This window comes from Macaca fascicularis, chromosome 4 (assembly GCF_037993035.2).
Source record: "Macaca fascicularis isolate 582-1 chromosome 4, T2T-MFA8v1.1".
NCBI classification, from domain to species: Eukaryota; Metazoa; Chordata; class Mammalia; order Primates; family Cercopithecidae; genus Macaca; species Macaca fascicularis.
Window position 1 is genome coordinate 48,930,659 of NC_088378.1, and position 26,245 is coordinate 48,956,903.

Sequence of the window (26,245 nt, forward strand, 5' to 3'; positions counted from 1 at the left end):
AATCACTTAATCTCACTGGACTGAGTGAGGCTATTAATTGAAAGAATTGGTATACATCAGTTGTTTTCAATTCTGGCTGCACTTTCCTAGGGCATATAAAAGATATCAATGCTCAGTTATATTTACCGAGACCAATTAAGCCAGTCTCTGGAGGATATGGTCTCAACCTATAGTGTAAATCAGAATCACCTGATGGGCTTGTTAAGCCACAGATTGGTAGGCCCCACTTTCAGAGCTGCTGATTCAGCAAGTTTTGGGTGGGGCCTGCAAATGTGAATTATCAAGTTCTCCGGTAATGTTATGCTATTAGTCTATTGACCACACTTTGAGAACTGCTGGACTAGGCATTTTTGTAAGATTGAATGTGTGTGTGTGTGCATGTGTGTGTGTCCCCAGGTGAATTCTTATCTCAAAAGTATTCGTATACAAAATTTCAATAAGGTTCTTTTAAGTTCTAGGATACTGAGATTTTAATATAATAAGAGCTGTTAAACATCAAGATGGCCTATAGAAAGGAGACCTATGGACAAATATCAACTTCTTGGTCAGTTTTCATTAAAAACTTGTTTCTTAAAGCCTTTTACAGTATTTTGTTGAAAATTAACTTTTTTTAGCTGCATATGTAGGTCTTCACTTCATTTTTCAGTAAAGATAACTTATTTGGTTATCAGTGTCTCATCATTTGACAAGAGCAATGGAAGGTTTGGATAGTAACCAGCTGTTTTTGAATTGCTTGAAGAGAATCTTGTAAATTTGTAGTCTAGAGGTAATTCTGTGATTGCTTCGATACTTGGAATTGCAGCAGTGCTATAGGTACTGATTCTTTTACAAGATCATGTATAAACCAAGAAGTCTTCTGTATTTTCCAGTCCCGAAACTGAATCAATAAAAAAGAGTGCCATTTTTTAGATAAAGTATTTAGAGGCTTTGCCTTTGGCCTTTCATATTTTCCTTTCTTCTCTAGAGGCTCTGACTTCTTAGGCCTCTGACTCCTCACGCCTTCATCCCCTCTGAGTTCTTCTAGGACCTAAGACACAAGAGAGGTCCTGGTATAGAAAAAAAACACAGCCCCCATTTACGTGAAATTTACATTCAAGGGAGATCCTGTGCTTATCCTTAAACTTAGAGTTCTTGTTCTCTGTGTTTTGAGAAATCATTTCCCAAGAGGTTATGGCTGAGCTGTGAACTGCACATTGTTATCCCAAAGCTCTGGTTGTCTTTGCCCAGTCATCCACTTCTATAACCCCCAATTTTTCTCCTTGGTGTTTTAGTCTGTCTTTTGGTGCTATAACAGAATGCCAGGGACTGAGTCATGTATAAAGAACAGATTTATTTGACTCACACTTCTGGAGGCTGGGCTCACAGTTCCAGGGGCAGGGAAGTTCAAATCAAGGGGCTAGTAGCTGATGAGGGTCTTCAGGCTGTGTCACCTCATGGTGGAAAGCACAAAGGCAAGAGAGTGTTCGTGACAGAGAGGAGATGGAAGCTGAACTTATCCTTTGAGCCCACTCCCTCTGTAACTAACCCACTCCCACTGTGATAATGACATTAGTCCATTCATGAAGGTCCAGCCCTCATGACCTGATCACCTCTTAAAGGCGGCTCCTCTTAATGTCAGCACAGTGTCACTTCAATTTCATCATGAGTTTTGGAGGGGACATTCAAACCACAGCACTTTGTTATGATTCAGGCAAGCTTTCAGTTCATGTACCCATTTATTTCTAATCTCTTCTTTAAGGGAATATAGAACTCTTTTCAATTATAACATTACGATGTAGCTTTAAACGAAACATGAAATAACTTTTAAAACCAATTTTTTCAGGTATGTTTTAGCTTACTGGAATAAAGTTGCTTCTCTTTTCATTTAGTCTTGTATATTATTATAAATTCTGTTAGTATTTTTTTCTGATCTCTTACTTTTTAGGTCTTTTCCTTTTTGTAATAAAATCAAAAATCTTCTTAGCTACAAAAATCTCTTGTCTTACAGCTCAAAAGTACGTAATTAGAATCAGTCAAGATCAACTCTCAGATGGCTTGATACTAATATTAGCCAAGGTTTTTTATTCCCTAAAATTTCCCATAGAAAGTAGGGGACCTTGTACTTGATTTCTAATTCATTCTCTAATCTTAAGGTAATAGTTTGAATTACTTTATTTCAAGCAACACAGTACTGATTAATTTGACATAAACTCTCACTGCTAATTTAAGATGTCTAAAGAATATCAGATGGAATTTTGTGAAGAGACAAAGAACTTAACACTAACTTAATTATTCCAAAATATATGATCTCATAAATGCAAGTTTTGAATGCCACTGTATACAACCTTTAGGGGTTGATTTATAGAAACTCATATATTCTAAGTCTTCCCATTCCTAACTATCTTTATATATTCTAGTCCTTTATATGTACGTAAATGATTTAATGACTCCTTTTCATAGGGGTAGTCTGTGATAATGGTAGTGCCAATCATTTCATTCCCCATCCGTCCATACATTCATCCATCCATCCATCCACCTATCCACACTATTCACCAAATGCCTTAATGTTAAAGTTGATGCTTATGTACGAAGAGCAATAAGGTACAGCCTCTGCACCTCAGTGATATATTTTAATAATTCCTATTACCAAAAGCCCTGTGCTTGTAGTTTGTTGGCTGTATCCAGAGAGAATACTTTACATTTAAATGTTTAGGTGATGGCTCTGAGATTTCCCTTTAGAATGCTACTATAAAGCAATGCTTTAACGCATCTCCTATGTTCAAACACCTAGCAGTTATAGATCAGATATAAAAAACAGAAAACCAAACATGGCATTGTGGGCTCTAAAACATGACAGTCATTCTACAGGCCAGAAACAAAGCAGAAAAGCAAACTAGCTTTTCTGCTTGTTGAAGCGAACTAGCTTTTCTGCTTGTTAGCTTTTCTGATGTTGATGCTGCTGGAAAAATGTAGCAGACCCTGGTGATGGGCAGGCAGGAAGCCCCATAGCAAAGACTGGGTTCAAAACCCTTCTCTTACACACGGAAATGAGTGATTCACAGATTGGCTTCCTTTCCTTCTGTAGTGTAAATGCCCCAGGAACTGCTATTATGAAACATCAGTGTATTGTTGACCCTTAATTAAATGTGTGTACTTTCTTGGGTGTTTTAACCAGTGTCTCAGAATGTTGATATATTTTCAGCAACATCAATAATAAATACTTTGTTCAGTGCTTCAACAATACATGAACATTTGAGACCTGGGGCCTAGCACATAGTAAACACTCAGTAAAAGGTGGCTGATATCTTTTCCCATAATTGGTGGGAGTCTTTTCTGATAGTTTTGATCATTTTTATTTTGTTTAAAACTATATAGGCTACATGAGCAGTTTTAACTCAGTAAAACTGTATTAATACTTGTTATTTACCACCTAGTATAACCCAACAGAAATAACTTTCAATTACTGTCTAGATTAACCTGTCAAATTAGACAAGGGTCATCTTCCAGTCTTTGCAAGTAAAGTTTGGTAAACAGCACAATCATATTATTTTTTTCATGTAAGTACATATTTGATTCCCCCAAATGTTAAAATAAATTGCTACTTAAAAAACATGTAGTGTTTTAAGGACTGTTTTAAAATAAATGGATAGGCCAGACACTGTGGCTTACACCTGTAATCCCAGCACTTTGGGAAGCCGAAGCGGGTGGATCACTTGAGGCCAGGAGTTCGAGATTAGGCTGGCCAACATGGTGAAACCCCATCTCTACTAAAAATATAAAAATTAATCAGGCGTGGTGGTGGGTGCCTATAATCTCAGCTACTTGGGGGGTTGAGGCAGGAGAATCACTTGAACCCAGGGGACAGTGGTTGCAATGAGCCAAGATCACACCACTGCACTCCAGCCTGGGTAACAGATTGAGACTCCCATCTCAAAAAAAAAACAAAAAAGCTAACTTACTAATTAAATAATAAAATAAATGGATAAAGTTGAATCTTCCCATCTAATGACTTAAATCAAATTTTTAGTATCATTTTTGAAGCTTTGAAGAAGCTGAGGTCACGTATGTGCAACTTCCCTTTCAAGAATGTGAGCTTATCGTTCAGTCAACAATTACTTATAATGCACCTACAATGTATATAGCATTTGTAATGTTATGGATTTACTCTAGTCAAATACTCTTGAGTGGATAAAATTGCAGATGCAGATTTTACTGTTCAATTTGCACTTCATTTTCATAACAATGTAAATATTAAGTTATATAGGGGCAATTATCAGAGCTCTAATACCCTTTCTCCAATAGAACGCATATTTGATGTTAGAAAAGCAAATCTAGAATAATTGAAAGTGCATGATTCAGGTGTAATTTCTTGTTTGTGTGTTCTTTCCCTCAGGGCTACTCTGGCTTTTGCTTAACCCGCTTGATGCCTATATTCAAGCTTTATTATATAAGACTCAGAACATATCTGGCCTTAAGCTGAATTACCAAGAAACATTAGCAAACTTACTCATTAAAATAACAAATTCTAACATTGTCTTTAAAACAACAACACCCTACCATTACATTTAGGCTGTCTGTGTGTGTGTGTGTGTGCGCGTGCAAATGTAGGTGTGGTAGAATTTTTTTTTTCCCTGCTAAAGTAATCGGAGACTCTGCCTGCAGTTCTGTAATTTTGAGGTCTTGCTGTGTTAGAAGGTTGCCTACAGTGGGAAACTGGTCTTTTTCTGAAATTAAAAACAAATTAATTTCCAAGTTCCTCTCCAACCTTTGCCAATCTATGTTGACTTCCTCCTTATTAAACGCTCAGCTCCCTAAAGCCTGTTAGTTAAGCTGTTACTTGTGCGCAGGCCTGAAGCAGCGGTTCTCTCAGTGAGCCTGCACCTACCTGCCACACCCCAGTTGTCTGCACGTGGACTTGTCTCCTAATCGTAATATGTAATATTGCAACCTTACCCCAAAGGGCCATAGAATATCCATGTTTAGAGGGAAAGGTGAGACAGCCTAATAGGTGTCACTCTCTGGTGGTAAAATTAAGAGTGGATCACAAATGTAGGCAAGAAACAGAGGCCTGTAAAACCAATGAACCCCTTTACAAAACAATCATTTTACTGCCTCTGTACATATTTAGCCCAGAGACAATTTATTTTATCTAGCAGTTCACGTATTCATTCAGGTTTAAACTTCTATATTGGACCTGATGTTTGCCACATACTTTCCTAGGTGCCAAGCATGCATGAGTTTGTAAGACTATTTTTGCCATCGTGGAGCTCACTTCACTGTCTAGCAGTGATGCAGGCATGAAAACAAGTAACTACAGTAGATATGAAAAGTGCTGTAATATAGGCATGGACACACAGCCAAGGAGACACGAATCACGATTATTTGTGCTTGGGAAGATTGGGAAAGGCTCCATAGAGTAAGATGCTTTTGAGCTGAAAGACACCTTGGAATAAGTAAGAAATCACTAAAGGTTGTTGCCAAAATGCTTTAGGGAGAAAATCCTCCAAATTAGCCATGGCATGTTTTGGAGTACACAATAGAGTAAGGGGTGCTGCTTACTTCCTTTTGTGATGATACATGGAATAAGGCTGAAAGAAGAAAATACAAGTTCAGCACCTAATCCAGTGCCACATTAGAATAAGTACTAATTGAGGATCCCTTAGCTGAAATATTTGGGACCAAAAGTATTTAGATTTGGATTTTTTCATATTTTGGAATATTTGCATTACACTTCCCAGGTGACCATCCCTAATCAGAAAATCTGAAATCCAAAATGTGCCTATGAGCATTTCCTTTGAGTACCATATTGACACTCAGAAATGTTTGGATTTGGTATATTTTAGATTTTGGATTAGAGATACTCAACCTGTATTGCATGTATTAGCTGGATGAAGGAATACATTTATGTGTGCATGTATTTTAAAGAGTACAGGGGACCGGAAGTGGTGGCTCATGCCTGTAATCCCAGCACTTTGGGAGACTGATGCAAGAGAATAGCTTGAACCCGGGAGGCGGAGGTTGCCATGAGCCGAGATTGCGACATTGCACTCCAGCCTGGGAAACAAGAGTGAAACTCCGTCTCAAAAAAAAAATACAAGGAAGGATACTATTTTATTACTATGAAAAGCAAAAGAATTTCTGTCTTATTTTTAACATTGATATTTAGTATTCTGATTCAGGCATTATTTTTGATGTCCGTGAGGTGGAACTAAAATGAATTTTGTGTATTAACTGCTCATTGAGGGATGTTAACTAAAACTTTCAAAGCACTATGTAGGAGATTTTTTTTTTAAAATTTATTTTGTCTGTATACCAATGGAAAGTAAGCCTGTTTTCTTTCTCTTTTTTCACGTAGTTTTATTAGTGCTATCAAATTTAATGAGTGCTCTGCCCTTTTCTGCTGTCATTCTCTAATGACTTCAGATCCATATATGCTGATTTAACTTTGAAAGCAAGTTGGGAAAAAAGTAAATTACATTCTAGCAGATTTGTCTCATGTTTGCATCATTTATTTTTTTCTGCTTATATTCTCCAGTAAGCAGTTAACTGCTTTTTTGAAACCAAAAGCTAAAGAAGCCTGCTGTACCAACAATACCTCTATTTGTTATAGTTCAGCTGCCCTGCATTTAGGGCCAGCTTCTCGGGTGTCCCGTGCAGTCACACAGGGCTCTGCTCTTACAAGGTTTCTGCACTTGGCTTAATGTTCTTCTGCTGCCATCTTGAGATTCTTAGTAATATTTGGACAAGGGACCCTGTCACGCTGAGGTCTGCAATCACATAGCCAGACCTGCTTACATTGCGAAGAACATTAATGTATACGTCCTGACACACGTAAAATGTAACACAACACTGAATGCCTCTTAAAACTTGCTTCAAGCATCTTTCTATCTCCTTCCAGGTAAGGAAGCCATCCTGAGCCCCACTCTGAGTTCCATGCCGCTTATAATTTGCGATGTCTCTGTTTGTTAGTGTTGGCTGAGCTTTGTCTAGGGGTGGTGCATTCCGAGACCTCACCTTTCCTGTTGACTGATTCATTGTTCCTTGCACTCTACTTGACTTCTAGAACACTGCACTCTTCTGATGTTTTTCTTACCACACTGGTAGCTCCTTCTCAGTTTCCCTTCCTGGTTCTTCCTTCTCTCCCCTGTCTCCTAAAATTGGAATGTGTCACTTGTCAGGCCATGTCACCTTCTCTATATTCACTCCTTCTTGGGTTTAAAAGTGCCATCTATATGCCAAGCACTCCCAAATATATATCAGTTTACATGTCATCTCTACTTGAGTGTGTAATAAACACCTCACACTTAATATGACCAAACTGACTTCCTGAATTGACCCCTATAACATGTTCTACCCAGTGTTCTGCATTTCAGTTGGTAGGAATCTTATTTCAGTTGCTTAGGTAACAAATAATGATCACCTTCAGTCCTGTCTTTCTCTCATTTTCAGTCTCTTAGGAAATCCTGTTGGTTCTCTGTTCAAAATATAGAACCTGAATCTACCACCTGTCACTCCTCTGTCTCTGGAAGTATCAGTCCAGCAACCAGAGTGTTCCTACTAAAATAAATCAAACTCTGCAGGGGCTTCCTAACTTATTCAGAGGAAAAGCCACAGTTCTTGGAATGGTCTGCAAGGCCCTACCCAATCTGACCTACCCCCTACTCACACCTTGCTCATTTCCTCTCTTGCTGTTTTTTCTCTTACACACTGGTTTCAGCCTCACTGGTCCCTTGCTGAGCTTTCAGTTACAGTGCCAGGCTATCTGCTCTGCCACGAATGCCCCTCCTTTTTTTCTTTTTTTTTTTGAGACGGAGTCTTGCTCTGTCGCCCAGGCTGGAGTGCAGTGGCGCCATCTCGGCTCACTGCAAGCTCCGCCTCCTGGGTTCACGCCGTTCTCCTGCCTCAGCCTCCCTAGCAGCTGAGACTACAGGTGCCCGCCACCGCACCCGACTAATTTTTATTTTATTTTATTTTTTAAATTTTTAGTAGAGATGGGGTTTCATCATGTTAGCCGGGATGATCTCAATCTCCTGACCTTGTGATTCGCCCCCCTCAGCTTCCCAAAGTGCTGGGATTACAGGCATGAGCCACCGTGCCTGATGCAGAGAATGCCCGTTTTTTTAACTCAGCTTCTCTAGTTGAACTACCGCTCCCTCTGAGCACTCCTTCTCTCTCACTCTCTCTTTGTCTCCCTCTTTCTCGCTCTCTCTCTCCCTCCCTCCCCCCGACCCTTTTCTACTTCTTTCTGTTTCTATAGCATTTATCAGAATATAACACAGTGACTTATTTTCTATGTCTTTTTTTTATGCCTAGTACTCTGGATGCTCGATAGAAGTTGAATGTTGACTGAGAGAACTATATCCAAAGGGAACATGTCTTTTGGTGTGAATGTTCCTTTTGTCTCTTTATTTCTCAGTAATTCTTTTGTATTCATTTGCGTTCTAAAGAATATTAGATTTTGAAAATATTCCTACTTTAAATAGGAATCTTTAATAAAGGTTATAGCTGACATAGAAGTGTAAGCAATAATCTTTTCTCAAGAGCTAGAAATCATTTCAGTTACATATTTGAAATGTAAACAAATTAAATAACACAATTGTACTTTATGCCTCGATATTGTAGTCAGTTCAGAGGTTATCTTTTCTCTATCTTAATACTGCCTGAATCGTTCAACTCAAGAATGGGAAAGATTTTTATGTAAGGGAAAATGAATTGGCATACCTTTAATTGTTTAGATAGTTTTAAAAATATAGCTTATTTTTTTTAGCTGTATGTGCTGAATATTGCCAGATTCTTCCATGTTTGTGCTTCTCTCTGTTGTAGAAATTTAATACCTTTGAAAGCTAGATGAGTTGAGATTTTTAACAAACACAGGGAGTAGCTTAAACATATGGAGTCTCTCATTCAGTGACTATGTGGTCGTGCATTATATGTTATAAATAAATCTAGCCTGAGGTCACTGAAACAAAATATAAAGGGAAAGTTTTATGATTGTTACAAATATAAAAAATAGGCTTCTAAAACACATTTGTAATTCTTAATAATACTGTTCTTTGAAAGTAGTAATTTATTCAATGCTAAATGAGCTCAATTCTAGTGGGCATTCCTTTTTTAAAAGTATAATTTTAATTATGAAAATAATAACATTTTGCAGAGTTTATAAAATAAGGAATAAAAACATGGCCATAATTTCATCACCATAACAACCCTTTTCTTTTTGCATATTTACCTTTTGCATAGTTTCAGCTGGGTGCAGAGTTTTTATGTTGTCTTTTTCACTTGGATACATGTCATGCCTATTTCTTCACATTGCTATGTAGTCATTATCACAATAATTTTTCAGGGTTGCATAATGATCTCTAGTGTGGCCATATCATAGAACCTAAATATATTCCAGGTGTTGGAGATTTAAGTTTCTTTCAATTTTTTAAAAATCATAAATAATATTAAAATGAACACTTTTGTGTTTATAGCTTTTTTGGATCATTTTCTTAGGATATATTCCCAAAGGCGAAATTCCTGTTTCACGCAATATGAACATAATAATGACTCTTGATATATTACCAGCCTACTTTCTCAAATAATCAAACCAATTTTTTGCCTCCAGCAATGTGTGAAAGTGAAGCTTTACTGTACCCTGGTCTGTGATTTCTCATTTTTGTTCTATTTTTAGTGATCCTTGTATTGTTAGCATTAAAATACTAGTACCTCATAAATGTGTAGAAATTTAGAAAACAATTTTGGAATATCAGACACCTGAGTCAAGGTTCTCTCCAAAAGAGGAAGAAGAGAACTGGTTCGATGTTTAGGTTAGTCATGCCTAGAAGGATAGGAGAAAAGCTGTCCATGGTTTGTTAAACACATTAGTTGAAAAAATTTATGTTTATCCCAAATTAGTGTGTGTGATGTCATCTAGCTGACCATTTATACCTCCTTAGAGCACTGCTTTGCCCTTTTATTCTGTAACAAATTGATTCACAAAAAAACCACTACATTTATTTCTTTGCTCTCTAAGAATCTAAACTAATATAAGAGTCTTGCAACACAGTTTTCTGCTTATGAAACATTTTGGCTTCATCTTGGAGAATCACATAATTCCCTTCTCTTCTCCCCTCCTTTCCCCTCCCCTCCCCTCCCTTCTCCTCTCCTTTCCTCTCCTCTCCTTTTTTCAGAGTCTCGCTCTGTTGCCCAGGCTGGAGTACAATGGTTCGATCTCGGCTCACTGCAAACTCTGCCTCCCGGGTTCAAACGACTCTCCTGCCTCAGCCTTCCGAGTAGCTGGGATTGCAGGTGCCTGCCACCACACCCAGCTAATTTTTGTATTTTTAGTAGAGACAGGGGTTTCACCATGTTGGCCAGGCTGGTCTCGAACTCCTGACCTCGTGATTTGCCTGCCTCAGCCTCCCAAAGTGCTGGGATTATAGGCATGAGCAACTGCGCCCAGCCTGAACCACCACAGCCAGCCCATTTTTTTCATAATTAAATAATTTAGCCCTTAGAAGAGTTAAGTCATCTACTTTCAGATGTTCCTGCAAATGGAGGGCTTTGTTCTGGCGTTGGTCAACTAAAGCTCTAAGTAAAATGGCTAGAACCTTCCTCTACAAGTAAGAGTGAACAGAGGCTTTGGAAAGAAATTCAGTCTGAGAGAAGAGCTGAGAAACATGGTAGAATTTTAGATTAGCATCATTTTAATAGTAATGGGCTGGGTGTGACTCTTCCTCCTAAAGCACTGTAATCCCAGTGCTTTAGGAGGAAGAGTCAGGAGCATTACTTGAGGCCAGGAGTTCAAGACTGGCCTGGTTGACATAGCAAGACCCTGTCCCTACAAAACAAACAAACAAACAAAAAGCCTGGTATTGTGGCATGCAAGTAGTTTAGCTACTTAAGAGGCTGAGGCAGAAGGATCGCTTGAGCCTGGGAGTTCAAGGCTGCAGTGAGCTTTGATGACGTACCAGCCTGGGCAACAGAGTGAGACTCTGTCTCTTAAAAAAAGTAATTTTGTATTCTACAGCACTGAATAGTTTCAAAATATCTTTTCATTCACTGTCTCACCAGTGAAGTTAGTAAAATGAGAGATATGATTAACATGCAGAGAATTTAAGAGACAAACCCAAGTAAGGGCTCGTGGGCACAGGATGGGTAAGGATGTGCCTGTGTGGTGTGGACTGGACTGTACCTAAGGCTTTGGCTGCAAATCTTTATCTGGTTTTACTTTACTGCAGAACGGCATTTTTAACATCTCCTCATTCATTCATACAAAAATTTATTGCCTTTCCACTATACCTGCTCTGGCACAAATTTCAGCCTTTCATGAGGGCTCAGTCTGGCACCAGAGTCAGGTTAGCAAAAAGGTGAGGGAATGTGGTGAATGCTGGATCACTGGGAGGGAAGGCTGTGGTTCATGCTGCTGGTGCAGGTGGCATTGGAGCCGGATCCCTAAAGGGTCAAAAGGGGTGACTCCTGTGGATTTCTTTGACTTTCACCAGTGAGGGTCAATGAGATTGTTAAGAAAGCAAAACAACACAGATGTTGTCTTGAGACAATAATCTCTTCTCTGGGGGCTGGAAGGGGAAGACTGCTTCGCTCTCCTGCTGCGGAGTTGCTCCATGCTGCTTTCTTCCACAGACCTACTTTGTATGAAATGCTCCCGTTTTGCAGGAGTTTTCCTTCCTTGATCCTCTTCTAACAATGGCCTCCTGAGGTTCCACATTTTCTTTTATGCCAGTTTATTCTTTTTTTATTCATTAATCCAAAGGATATACTGAGTGCTGAAATCTAATGAGAAGGAGCACAGCTATTGAAAATTTGAAACAAGGCCGGGTGCAGTGGCTCATGCCTGTGATCACAGCACTTTCGGAGGCTGAGGCAGGTGGATCACCTGAGGTCGGGAGTTCGAGACCAGCCTGACCATGGAGAAACTCCGTCTCTACTGAAAATGCAAAAAATTACCTGGGCATGGTGGTACCTGCCTGTAATCCCAGCTACTCGGGAGGCTGAGGCGGGAGAATCGCTTGAACCCAGGAGGCGAAGGTTGCGGTGAGCCAAGATGGCACTGTTGCACTCAAGCCTGGGCAACAAGAACAAAACTCCATCTCAAAAAAAAAAAAAAAAGAAAGAAAGAAAATTTGAAGCAAAAGCCTTCTGAATTGCAAAGACCATGAGGAAGAAATAACTTGGCATGTTCTAGGAACAGAAATAAGGACTTTGAAGCTAGAGATGAGGGTGTATTAGGAGATGACATCAGAGAGTGGGGAGGGTCCAGACCTTGGGAGGAAGTTTAGAATTTATTCTAAGTGCAACAGGAAGCCATGGGAGGATTTTAAACAGAAGACAGGATCTGATTTATCTATCATTTTAATTTTGTAATTTAGAAAATTTTAAGAAAAGTGTGTGCTAGCAAAGTTTGATGTTTGATATACGGACGATTTGGATAATGGCTTTAGATTGAAGAAAGCATAGGAAAGAGTTGCTATTTAAAGAAGGGGGTTGACCCCAGGATTTACTTCACACCCACATGTTTGCATTTTGTCTGTTCTTAGCTCAGTCCATATGACCAACTGCTAGTTTAGGACAGAAGGGGTTAGCAGGGATTCCCCTCTTCCCTCCTATTCTCTTAGACCCTATTTTCTTATTAAAAGATTTGCAGGATTCGGTCTCAGTCAGTGATGTAAGCAACCCAGCCATTATGGTGAACTGATGGCATGCTTATGAAGAAAATGAAGAGCAGCTGATTGACTTCTGAGTATTTCTACCCTAAGCCATGCTAGTCACTTCTTTATACCTTATCTTTTAATCGCTTGTCCTTCCCACTAAGTTATAGCAAGTGGGGAGAAATGTTCCCAGACCATTAAAGGAGGATAATTGGGAATCTCTCTATAGATATTTAAAGTTGAATAAGCAGCAATACTCGGCTGCCTGGCACTCAGAGGCACACCTGTAGCATCCAAAGAGCACGCTGAGTTCGAAGGAGTCAGAGAGTGGGACAGGAGGAAAGGTGTCTTCAATAAAGTGAATTCGGGCTCTTAGAAATTCCGTTGAGAATGGAAACTGTGATTTTTAGTAGCTACATTCTGATATTTACAATCAGGTCTTCATTAATCTGCCATTTCAAGAGCTTCATTTATTTTAAGTAAGTATTTGGAAGGTACACAATTGGAAAAGCCATGAGAGACTACATTACCTTAAATGTATTTATTCTATTTGTTTTCTTGAGTTGCTTTCCACCTTATTACCTTTAAGCTAGTTACAATTGTTTTTTTCAACACACAGTTCGTGTGTATTTGAGAAGTTGAACTCCCTCCCTCCTCTATGTACTTATTCATAATGAGGCTCCTTGGTACCCCATGCGTACCTCTTTCAAAGATTTGTGGCACTTAACCACGTTCTGGGCTAGTATTCTCTCTTCCCCTTTAGACTATAAGTTTCTTAAAGAATGGGTTTATAGCTGATTGTTGCCTTCTCTTATGCCTAGCATGTTTTTTATATATTGTATATATTTGTACTTAAAAATTTTTTTTTGGTGGAAATATTTGTTGGAAAATCTATTATATAATTTAATGCTGCCTAAGGATGGGAGAAAATGTGAATGGTTTTTTTTTGGACTCAAGATAATCATTGTGCTCTCCAGTTGTTATTTTTGACTCTTGAGGTATTTGGCATGATATCTTCTTCTACTAAACACCTCAGAGCATGCAGCTTCTAAAATACTATTTCAGTATTCCCTTTGTTGTTGTTGTTTTCAGACAGGGTCTTGCTCCGTTGCCTAGGCTGGAATGCAGTGGCGCCATCATAGCCCACTGTAGCCTCAAACTCCTGGAGCCAAGCAATCCTGCCTCAGCCTCCTGAGTAGTTGAGACTAGTGAAGTCTCAGCTAATTTTTGTTGTTGTTACTGAGATGAGGTCTAGCTATGTTGCTCAGGCTGGTATCAAATTTCTGGCCTCAAACAATGCTCCTGCCTTGGCCTCCCAAAGTGCTGGGATTACAGATATGAGCCACCACAGCCAGCCTCGGTTTTCCTTTTTGAGATTATTTTGTATCTTCCCACTTGTTCTAACTGATGCTGGTCTACTGCTTGGAGACCAAAACTTCACTTTATACAGTTTGTCTGAGAGGGGAATTGAAGGTCTTTTCACATACCTACTATGGACTGAGCATCCTTTGTGTAAAATGCTTGGGATCAGAAGTGTTTCAAAATTCAGAGTTTTTGGAATTTTGGAATATTTGTGTATCCATAATGAGATATCTTGTGAATGAGACCCCAGGGTAAACATGAAATTCATTTGTTTCAGATATACCTTGTACACCTAGCCTGAAGGTAATTTGATACAATACTTAAATAATTTCATGCACTAACATTTGTATACATTTGAACCATCAGAAAGCAAGAGTATCAGGTGTGGAATCATTTCAGCACTCAAGTTTCAGATTTTGGAGCATTTCAGATTTGGGATTTTCAGATTAGGGATGGTCAACCTGTGGAATGCAAAATGCATAAGCTTTGTGACAGGTTGTCATGTAAGAGCACTTTTAGCTCAATGGCCAAGCCTCGAGTCAGCAAGTAGCCAAATGTCTGCTGCACAGAGAAGTATGTGGTTGCTAGGTGCCTCTCCCATCAACCACAGGGACTCTTTCCCTAATTTCCTTGATAGAAAATATTTTTACAGAAGCAGTCACCCTCATTCTTCACTCACTCAGCTGTGACAGCACCAGTCTCTAAGCAAGGCATGCACTTGCCTCAGAGCCTTTGACTTTCCTTTCTCTGCCTAGATTACTCTTTTGCCAGATCATGGCTTGCTCCCTCACTTCCTCCCAGTCTTTTTAAAAATATCACTATCTTTTGGATGCCTTCCCTGACCACTTACACAAAATATTACCAACCCTCATCTTCAGCCCAGCCATCTCTCTCCTGCTTATCCTGTGTGGTACATTTTTATAATAATGAATCATGACTCCCTGTGTGCACACTCCTATGCAGAGGGAAATGTTTGCTCTTGTGACCAAAAGATGATGTGCATTTTCCCATTCTCTTGAATCTGCTCTGGCTTCATGACATGCTTCAAACAATAGAATGTGACACAGTGATGTGCAAACTCTAAAGCTTTGCTGTCTCACATAAGAACACTTAGGCACATGTAACCATTTGTATTTAAATCACAATTAGATATAAAATTTAAAATTCAGTTCCTCAGTTGTACTAGTCGTATTTCAGATACTAAATAACCGAGTGTGAATAGCAGGTACCATATTGGAGAGCAATTAGAGACCACAGAGAGGGAAACTGAGGTACTCCCGACAATAGACAGTGATGATTTCCAGACATGTGAGTGGGGCTGTTTTGTCCCGCCCCACCCATCCAAGCTACAGGATGACTGTAGCCTCACCAGTAATCCCAGGTGGTACCAGCCAAAGAATAGGTCAAATTGCCAACCCACAGAATCATGAAAAATAATTGTCATTGTTTTAAGCTATAAGCTTTATATAGGTTTGATATACAATCATGATAATGGAAACACTCTTCAATTCTAATGACTGACAGTAATTTTGAAACCATGCCCTAAGGAGTTACCTCATGGGTGAGGATGTGACAAAATGAGGAAGACAGAGTGAATCCATACCATCCATGACAGTGAGATCAGTTCCTTATTTATCTAAAAAGAGAAAAGGATTTTTGCTATTACTAAAATAAAAACCAAAAGCAGACTGAAATACTTATTCATAGCACAGACTTAGTTTTACATCAAAAAATTATTACCAGTAATTTGCAAAATAGATAGTTAAAAAATACAGACCTAACTGGAATCCATTAATTATTTCAATTTAAGATGAACAGATTGGGTGACTTTGTTATATCTTGCTCTGACATATTTTGTAATATTAAATACATAGTATTTAATTCTGAAAGCGTTTATTCCTTAATTTATTATGCTCAAGCATTTATTGAGTGTTTTCTATATATGTCTAGGTGGGTACAATAGAGGATTTTAAATGATTAAGACCTGACTGTTACCATGGAAGAACTCACAATTTAATGGAGGGAACAGATGCATGGTCAAAGTATATGCATATTAACACAGTATAAGCTGTGTTAGAGGAATAGGAAGTGCTCTGAGGTGGGAGCAGCCACCTTATTATTGCCTGTACTGAACATACAGAATGAGCTCTTAGTTTGCAGATGCACTGGGGATAAAGACTAGAAAAGAAACAAATTAGGCCAGGTGCAGTGGCTCACGTCTGTAATCCCAGCACTTTGGGAGGCCAAGTTGGGTGGATTGCCTGAGCTCAGGAGTTCAAAACCACCCTGGGCAACATGGTGAAACCCTGTCTCTACTGAAATACAAAAAAAATTGGCCAGGCATGGTGGCACACACATGTAATCCAAGCTACTTGGGAGGCTGAGGCCACAGAATTGCTTGAGCCTGGGAGGCAGAGGTTGCAGTGAGCCAAGATCATGCCACTGCATTCCAGCTTGTGTGACAGAGTGAGACTCCATCTCAAAAAAAAGGAAAAAAAAAGAAAAAAGAAGCACATTACCTAGAGAATTGTTTTGGGTAAAAAACAGAATTATTGTTTTATTTTAACAATAACGTTATTGAGATAGTATTTCAATATCATAATATTTACCCATTTAAAGTGTGCAATTCAGGAGCTTTTAGTATTTTCAGAGAATTGTGCACCATCATTGGTATCTAGATTCATAACTTTTTTTTTTTTTTTTTTTGAGACGGAGTCTCGTTCTGTCGCCCAGGCTGCAGTGTAGTAGCACAATCTCAGCTCACTGCAACCTCCGTCTCTTGGGTTCAAGCAATTCTTCTGCCTCAGCCTCCCGAGTAGCTGGGACTACAGGCTCCCGCAACCACACCCGGCTAATTTTATAGTTTTAGTAGAGATGGGGTTTCACCATATTGGCCAGGCTGGTCTCGAACTCCTGACCATGTGATCCTCCTGCCTCAGCCTCCCAAAGTGCTGGGATTGCAGGCGTGAGCCACTGCACCTGGCCTATAGCTTGTTTATATTCCAAAAAGAACATCCATACCAATAAGTAGTCATTCCTATCCCTCCCCTCACTCTCCAAGTTCTCTAGTCTTAAGCAACCGGCAGTCTACTTTCTGCCTCTATAGACTTGCCTGTTTGGGGCATTGCATGGTAATGGAATCTTACACTATGCCCTTTCATGTTTAGCTTCTTTCACTGAGCATGTTTTTAAAATTCTTCCATGTTATAGCATATATCAGTATTTCATTCATTTTTATTAATGAATAAGATGTCATTCATTGTGTTATGGATATATCACATTTTGTTTATTCATTCAACAGTTGATGGATATTTGGGTTGTCTCCATCTTTTGGCTGTTATGAATAAGGCTACTATAAACATTCATGTAAGAGTGTTTATGTGGACATGTGTTTTACTTTTTCTTCAGTATATACCTATGTGTAGAATTTCTGGGTCATGTTGACAATTCTGTGTTTAACATTTTGAGGACATGCCAAACTGATTTCCAGAGTGGTTGTGATATGGGTTGTCTCTGTGTCCCCACCCAAATCTCACCTTGAATAGTAATAATCTCCGCGTGTCATGGGAGGGACCCAGTGGGAGGTAATTAAATCATGGGGGCAGGTTTTTCCCGTGCTGTTTTTGTGATAGGGAATAAGTCTCAGGAGATCTGATGGTTTTGTAAAGGAGAGTTCCCCAGCACATGCTCTCTTGCCTCCCGCCATGTAAGACGTCCCTTTGCTCTTCCTTCATCTTCTGCCATGATTGTGAGGACTCCCCAGCCATGTGGAACTATGAGTCCGTTAAACCTCCTTCCTTTATAAATTACCCAGTCTCAGGTATGTTTTTATTAACAGCATCAGAATGGACTAATACTGGCTGCAATTTTACCATTCCACCAACAAGCATCAAGGTTCCTGTTTCTTCACATCCTCACCAAAAGTTGTTATTATCTGAAGCAGAACTGTTTTGAATGAAAATATAAACTCATTAAAACAGAAAAATTCTAATTAGATTATGTTATATGTATTTAAGGTGGCGCATATATCAGTCACGTGATATTGGAACTTAAAGCTGAATGCCACTTTGTAGCTCTGTGTACAAAACACCTCGCTGGAGTCTAATGATCTTATCATTAGTGTTCACCAGGTGGTTGGGAAATGCAGGTTTTCTTTTATGTCTAATTGAGAGAGGTAAAGGGTGAAATGATTATATGTGTAAAGCTGTTGAAAGTTAAATCTATGTCTGACATACAATTAAATATAATTGAAGTAGGACAAATTGAATAACAAAATTAAATTTACAAAATAGGATATGAATGAAAATTATTACATGTATGCTGCTTGGTAGGATATTTGGGTGGTGCATTAGCATGAGGGCCAGAACCCCGTATTTGTACTTACTTGACATGGTTCCCACCTGCCCAGGCTTGCCTCCTGTACTTCCCTACATTGGTATATCAAAGGAGTCCACGAGACATTCTCCAGCCAGCACCCTGCACAGAGAGGATTTCTTTCTTTTTTCTTTTTTTTTTCCTGAAGCACATGAGTTTAGTGTGGTTAGGAAGGAAAATAGAATCTGACTCAGACTTGCTTTTAATGAATCCAGGAGACCTGACAATGATATAAAAAACAAAAATAAAAATTGGCCCGGCGCGGTGGCTCAAGCCTGTAATCCCAGCACTTTGGGAGGCCGAGACAGGCGGATCACGAGGTCAGGAGATCGAGACCATCCTGGCTAACACGGTGAAACCCCGTCTCTACTAAAAAATACAAAAAACTAGCCGGGCGAGGTGGCGGGTGCCTGTAGTCCCAGCTACTCGGGAGACTGAGGCAGGAGAATGGCGGGAACCCGGGAGGCGGAGCTTGCAGTGAGCTGAGATCCGGCCACTGCACTCCAGCCTGGGCGACAGAGCGAGACTCCGTCTCAAAAAAAAAAAAAAAAAAAAAAAAAAAAAAAAATCTGACAGTACCCCCCAACTTGTCAGTGGCTTTCCATAGCCCATGATTGGGATGAGTGAGTCTCAGTGCATAAGTCTCTGTGCATTGCAGTGGTCTCTGTGGCTTGACCTCCGCCCACACCTTCAGCTTGAGCTGCTGCCACTCTCTGAGTACTGAAATGTTTGTAGTTCCCTGAGGGCACATACTGTGACACTCCTGCATTCTCTGCTAGTGTTTAGTTTCCTTTGCTGGGAGTACCTTCCTCTCTCTGCAAGACTCAATTTAGGCACCACCTCCCCCAGGAAGCATTACAGATCCCCCAAGGCTCTACTAGGTCCCAGACATGGCATTAATCTGGGTGTGTTGTTTACCATGCTGAACAAAAATGGAAAAAGTCTCTAGTCTAGTGGAGATTATATTTTACCTAAGAGAGAAACTGAACAAGAAATATAGAAATGTCACCTACCTTGCATAGTAGAAGGTAACAGGTCTAGGAAATACAAAGATAGTTAAGCAGAATAATGAGAATGGAAAATGTAGGGGATGGGAAAGGTGGAATGCTATATTCAATAAGGCAGGTGGATGGGCCTCACCTTCTAGACAGCCTTAAAAAGGGTGAGGGAATCTGTGATGTGGCTAAATCTCGGAAAAGAGCTTTCCAGGCAGAGCAAACAGCCAGCCAAAGAGATTACTCTATTGTCAGAGTCTCCATGTTAAACTAATAAAATTCCATCCATAAAGGAAGTTGATAGGTTGGTTTTCCAAAGTATCCTTTCTATATATAGACCAATATATACATATTTCCATTTCAATTTTTGAAATCTAAAATGAAGTTCAAAGACAAATCTCTCCATTGCCGTCTTCCCTCCCCACACTCCTACACAATGCACATTTTGTGGACTATTAATAGTCTAGAATTCCTAGTCAGAAATTACCGTACACCTAAGTTGCATGGATCATATTGTCTTCTTTCTCCAACACAAGATCTGGATTTGCCTGTGAAATATATGCCCATAGTAGTTTTATATTTCCTGAGGGCCAGTTCTGCCTCTGCTCTTCCTTCTCTGAGTCATTTACCTTTATGTCCTGTCTTCTCTCATTTTTAATTTCTTTCCACATAATTGCCTATTGCTGTTTTCTGGTTGATCTTTTGTACTAAATTCTAATTGCCATTGTGTGAATTCTTCCTCCTATTTGATAAAACAGAGTGAAGAGGTGTTCTAAGGTCTTCACCTTCTCTTCAGTGGCTTGCATTAAATCCGTACATTTCTGAGACTTCCCCTTCCCCAGGAAGAAATCTAGCATAGCGCTTGCACAGCGTTTAAAGAATCTTTACTACTCCTGGGCCGGGCTCAGTGGCTCTTGCCTGTAATCCCAGCACTTGGGAGGCCGAGGCAGGCAGATCATGAGGTCAGGAGATCGAGACCATCCTGGCGAACATGGTGAAATGCAATCTCTACTAAAAATACAAAAAATTAGCCAGGCATGGTGGTGGGCGCCTGTAGTCCCAGCTACTCGGGAGGCTGAGGCAGGAGAATGGCATGAACCCGGAAGGTGGAGGCAGAGATTGCAGTGAGCCGAGATTGCACCACTGCGCTCCAGCCTGGGCGACAGAGCAAGACTCTGCCTCAAACAAACAAAAAAAAACAAAACCTACTCCTAGATGGGTGTGGTGACTTACACCTGTAATCCCAGCACTTGGGAGGCCAAGGCAGGTGGATCACCTGAGGTTGGAAGTTTGAGACCAACCTGGCCAACCATGGCCAACATGGTGTAAAACCCCATCTCTATTAAAAATACAAAAATTAGCTGGGTGCAGGGGTGGGCACCTGTAATCCCAGCTACTTGGGAGGCTGAAGCAGGAGAATCACTTGAACCTGAGGTTGCAAATGAGCAGAGATTGCACCACTGCACTCCAGCCTGGGTGACAGAGTGAGACTCCATTTCAAAAAAAAAAAAAAAGGAATGTTTACTGCTCCCATATTTACTGATTAGATTTGGGTTTGGGAGATATCTTGACCACTAAAATTTAAAAAAATAATTTTGCTATATTACCTACTATTTTTCACAATTTTTAAGTAGCATGATTTTTCATGTCATTATTATATATTTTTAGGTGATTTTGGAAGTAAATGCTAGGAATATTTTTATTCCTCTAGAGCTTCGTGCTCTAATAACATAATAATCTAAGTTAAAGAACTGGCTCAAGACTTGTAAATGTGTATTTTTTTGGATTAAAAATATTTTTTTCCATTTCTCTTGTGTCTCTTTTTATTTCCATATATTAAAGTTTTAAGTGCCAGATGTATATAATCTTTTTTTTTTTTTTTTTTTTAATTTCCTGAATGTCACATCCTGCAACTTCTTCACAAGCTGCGTTTGTTAAACAGGAGATGGTGGAAGGTTTGCTATCCCCGCCCGCCCCCGCCCCCCACCCCACCAACCAACATAGTCATTTAATGCTCATCAGTGATAATTGCTCTGCGAATTTAGTTGATTTACCTTGCTGTCAGTGTTCGGTTTTACGGAATCTAGGAAAGATATATAAATGTACCTTTGCATTTTAGAGAAAGTTTTATTTTATCCTATATCCTGTGTTACATCACTATATTTTAATTGTGGATTTTTTGGTTCACTTTTCTCCTTTATTTTAAATTTTTTATCGAAGTAATAATTGCGTAGTTTAAAAGTCAAATTATATTGACAATACTTACGCACAAAAAATAGTATTTATGTCACTCTATCTCTCACTAGTTCTTGTCAGCTCTTCTCATCCCTCCCCACCTGTGATGGTTAAGCTACACTTTGGTTAGTCCAAACGCACTTTCCAGTATGCTTACCATGTTATGACTTATCTCCTCTCTACGTGCATAGGAAAATTATCAGTAATAGTGGTTTCTAGAGTAGTTCTTGAGGAGGGTGACAGGCAGCATGTGCATGCTTCATGACCTTACTCAATCAAGCACTCTACTCTTGATTTACTGCTAAATCCTCCTTGAATCTTTCGATTTCCTAAAGGCTATCATGAGATTTTCTGGATATAGAAAATGTAACCCATTAGTTTCTGTCAACTTCATTACCATTGGTTTGTGTGTGTGTGTGTGTTGCTTAGATCCATATTTTACATAAGATGATTATTCTGGTATTTCTAGATTTTTTCATTCTTACTTTTTATTGACAATGGAAGAAAAGGATCTAGCCTGCAAATACTGTAACACCTCAACATAGTGATGTCAAATACTACTAAAAATTTAGTTGTCTTCCAAAGGAAATATTTTATTCATTCTAAAATATAATGAAAGTTCAGTATTTTAGAAAATAAAAGTCTGACTTTTCATAATAGGTTGCCAGGAAACTACACTGAAAGCAAAATATTAGAGCCAGTAGGTGGTTATGTGTTTAATTTTAAGAGGATAACAATATTAACAAATTCCATTTGGCAACAGCATTAAAATTGCACCTGAGAAAATCTTCATTTACTCTTATCTTGCAGCAGTCGCTGAAGGAGTTTTGCTGTTTTTATAGGTGCAGGGGTGAAAGTTTAGCTACACTTAAAAGAGCAAAGGTGCTAAAGAGAAACTATTCTGAGAATCATAGATTTGCATGAAAAACCTCACAAAAGAAAAATAGTAATTGCCTCAGCATGAGAGATGGAACATATTTTAAGATAATTGCAGATTGTTTTGTATGTGCTCTCATTGGTTTAGTTTTGATTTCATGTATGTACTTTGTTTCTATCTCATTTGTTTTTTTTCTTAATGGATTCTAAATAACGTAAAACCCTTCAGAGGCTCTTATTGCTACTTGTGAAATTACCTTTCTCTGTATCATTGGATGTAATTTTTTTGTCAGTCAGTCTTACAAGAAAAAAGTATCTTAGCAAAGGCTATTATATTTTATCAATCTGACATTTGTGAAAAGCCTAAAAGTACATTTTGCGCAAATTCAAATACACTGTAACAATTTCCCTTAGGTAAAAATTTTAAAGCTGTTTCTTTTTTTGTACAGTTAAGTTTTACAGAAATTATCTTTTTTCCTTTGTATTTTTCTTCATATCTATAAAATTTACATTTTGGCTTCTAACTTAGCTGCAATGCTTGCTATTAGTCATTTTCTTGCTAAGTGTGGTCAGAAGTGGTATAGTTGACGATGTCCGTTAATTTGGTGAACACGTGAGGTTACAAACTCAACTTTTGCTTCTCTTTTGAAAGGCCCTGAGACGGGAGTTAAAGGAGAAAGAATATTCCGTCCTGAATGCTGTCGACCAGGCCCGAGTTTTCTTGGCTGATCAGCCGATTGAGGCCCCTGAAGAACCAAGAAGAAACCTACAATCAAAAACAGGTGAGACTGATTTCTCCGCTACATCATAAAAACACATGCTAGGAGAACAAAAGACCCAAAATCAAGTAGGAAATTTCCTTATAGCATTTTAGTATCTAATATTTAAATCTTTTCTTCTAAGTGTTACTTTATTCAAATATGTCATTAATTAACAGATATCTAGATTCTTGAGAAAATAAAATTTTTGTATACCTCAATATCAATTTTAAAGGAAATTAACTGCAGAAAAAATGGATTGATCTAAAAAGTGTACTGTAACTATAAAAATAATTTCTGTAAGAAATAAAAATTTATATTTCTTATAAACCAGTTACATGATAAATAATTGCAAGTAGTAGTAGGAAGTTATTAAAATATAAAAGTAAATATATAAAATATTTCAAGGTCTATAAGTAAGATTACTCTTGATAATGACACACCAAAGTCCTTTCTTTTACAAGCAGACATTTCTTTAATTTTAAAATAACACAGTGTAGTGTTTATTTACTTTGACTTAAAATTTAAATGATAACTACCTTACTAGCAACTTTACTAGCAAAAAAAAAATTTCTTATATTTAAACATGTTATGTAATAATAATTGCAAGTAGAAGAAATTTATTAAAATATAATAGTAACTATATAAAATATTTAAATATCTATATGTAAGGTTACTTTTAAAAATGAGACACCTAAATACTTTTCTTTTACAAGCAGACAACAGCATTTGTTTAATTTAAAAATAACCTGCGGGCCGGGCGCGGTGGCTCAAGCCTGTAATCCCAGCACTTTGGGAGGCCGAGGCGGGTGGATCACGAGGTCAGGAGATCGAGACTATCCTGGCTAACATGGTGAAACCCCGTCTCTACTAAAAATACAAAAAACTAGCCGGGCGTGGTGGCGGGCGCCTGTAGTCTCAGCTACTTGGGAGGCTGAGGGGGGAGAATGGCGTGAACCCGGGAGGCGGAGCTTGCAGTGAGCCGAGATCACGCCACTGCACTCCAGCCTGGGAGACACAGCAAGACTCCGTCTCAAAAAAAAAAAAAAAAAAAAAAAAAAAAAAAAAAAAATAACCTGCCACTGCACTCCAGCCTGGGCGACAGAACAAGACTCCGTCTCCAAAAAAAAATAAAAATAAAAATAAAAATAAAATAAAAATAACCTGTAACATTTATGTACTTTAGCTTAAAATTGAAACAGTAACTACTCTACTAACAAATAGCAATACATCATATAATAAACTTAAGAGAAAATGTGTAATGAATTCTGGGTCCATTGTATATCTGTATTGTGGTTTTTCACTGCTGACAATAAAATCATTCTGATACATTTTTTAAAATAAACATGCCATTCAAAATCATTTTTCATCATTCACTTCGCATAGTAACAGCAAACCTGAAAGATTGCCTCTTACTGTGTAAATCATAAACATTTATTACTTGTAAGGGAAGCATAGTTGGAAAATGCTTTCTTTGACTATAAGTGGAACTGGATCGGACATATGGACAGGTAGCCATTTTCCTACTGAATCGTACGCAAGGAGCCTTCTTCAGTCTGAATAAATTTCCCATCAAGACCATAATCTTTTTGACTCTCTGAAACTAATTCTATATATGTGTGTGTATGTACACACACACGCACACACACACAGAGCACACTTAACTTGTCTGGCATTTCTTTTTATTTTCTGCTGGTGGTATCACCATCTTTCCAGTTAGCCTCCTAGAAAGCTAAGTCATTGTTGAGTCTTCCACTTTTCACCAAATCCGGTGGTCTACAAATCACTCATAATTATTATTTCTTTTCTTTTTCTTTTTTTTTTTTTTGAGATAGAGTCTCACTCTGTCACCTAGGCTGGAGTGTAGTGGTGCGATCTCGGCTCACTGCAACCTCTGCCTCCTAGGTTTAAGCGATTCTCATACCTCAGTGCCCCACATAGCTGGGACTACAGGCATCTGCCACCACGCCCAGCTAGTGTTCGTATTTTTAGTAGAGATGAGTTTCTCCATGTTGGCAAGGCTGGTCTCGAACTCCTGGCCTCAAGTGATCTGCCTGCCTCAGCCTCCCAAAGTGCTGGGATTACAGACGTAAGCCACTGCACTCAGCCTTACATTTGCTATTTCTGTCTTTGAAGAATTATTCCTTCTGAGTACTGTGTTTTTATATATATATATATATATAATGTATACACACACACGTACATATACACACAATATACTCATGTGCACACACATACTGCCATTAATTCCATAATTCCACATTCTCAGGCTTCTGTGTGTAGACTTGGAATAGTTTTCGGCAGAATCTGTTGCTACTTTTGGTAGCATCGGTCCCCTTGCATTGTTCTATCATCTGTGTGCAGCACATAGTATTTGCCCATATATTCTCCCTTGTCCACTTAGTCTACTACTGATAAGTAAATCTTATCATATAATCATATTCATGTTTCTCCCCTGATTATACATCTTTCTTGACTTTCCATTACATACTGAAAAAAAAATCTTGGCCTCCAGCATGACATATTTTATTTTATTTTATTTTCATTTTATTTAATTTTATGTATTATTTTGAGACAGGTTTTGCTCTGTTGTCCAGGCTGGAGTGTAGTGGTGAAATCATGGCCAACTGCACGTCAGTGTCCCAGGATCAAGTGATTCTCCCACTTCAGCTTACTGAGTAGCTAAGATTATAGGCTATGTTTTTAAAACGTTTTCGTAGAGATGGAATCTCATTGTATTGTCTACGTTGGTCATGAACTTCTGGGCTCAAGCCATCTTCCCATTTTGGTCTCCAAAAGGGCTGAGATTACAGCCATGAGCCACCATGCCCAGCCTAGCATATTTATTTTAAAAATCTTTGTAGACCGGGCACGATGGCTCATACCTTTAATCACAGCACTTTGGGAGGCCGAGGCTGGTGGATCACTAGGTCAGGGGATGGAGACCAGCCTGGCCAACATGGTGAAACCCTGTCTCTACTAAAATACAAAAAATTAGCCAAGCTTGGTGGTTCAT

At 38.8% G+C, this 26,245-nt stretch overlaps 1 protein-coding gene and 1 long non-coding RNA gene across 13 annotated transcripts in view; one reads left to right on the plus strand and one right to left on the minus strand.

The window, feature by feature from the left end:
- The window catches only part of UTRN (utrophin), a 581,880-nt gene that overhangs the window by 428,987 nt on the left and 126,648 nt on the right, over positions 1-26,245 (plus strand). For 11 of the 12 annotated variants that reach the window (XM_005552038.5, XM_005552041.4, XM_074037195.1 and 8 more), the window contains one exon: positions 23,124-23,253. In XM_005552038.5, coding sequence (XP_005552095.3) covers positions 23,124-23,253 — 130 coding nt within the window. Of the gene's footprint in view, positions 1-23,123; positions 23,254-26,245 lie in introns of those variants that run through there. The other variant, XR_012433510.1, reaches the window with a different exon arrangement.
- Positions 22,785-24,438, minus strand: LOC141410066 (uncharacterized). The gene is made up of 2 exons (XR_012433512.1): positions 24,306-24,438; positions 22,785-23,978 (listed from the first exon to the last, which is right to left on the minus strand). It is a non-coding gene; the product is annotated as an uncharacterized lncRNA (long non-coding RNA).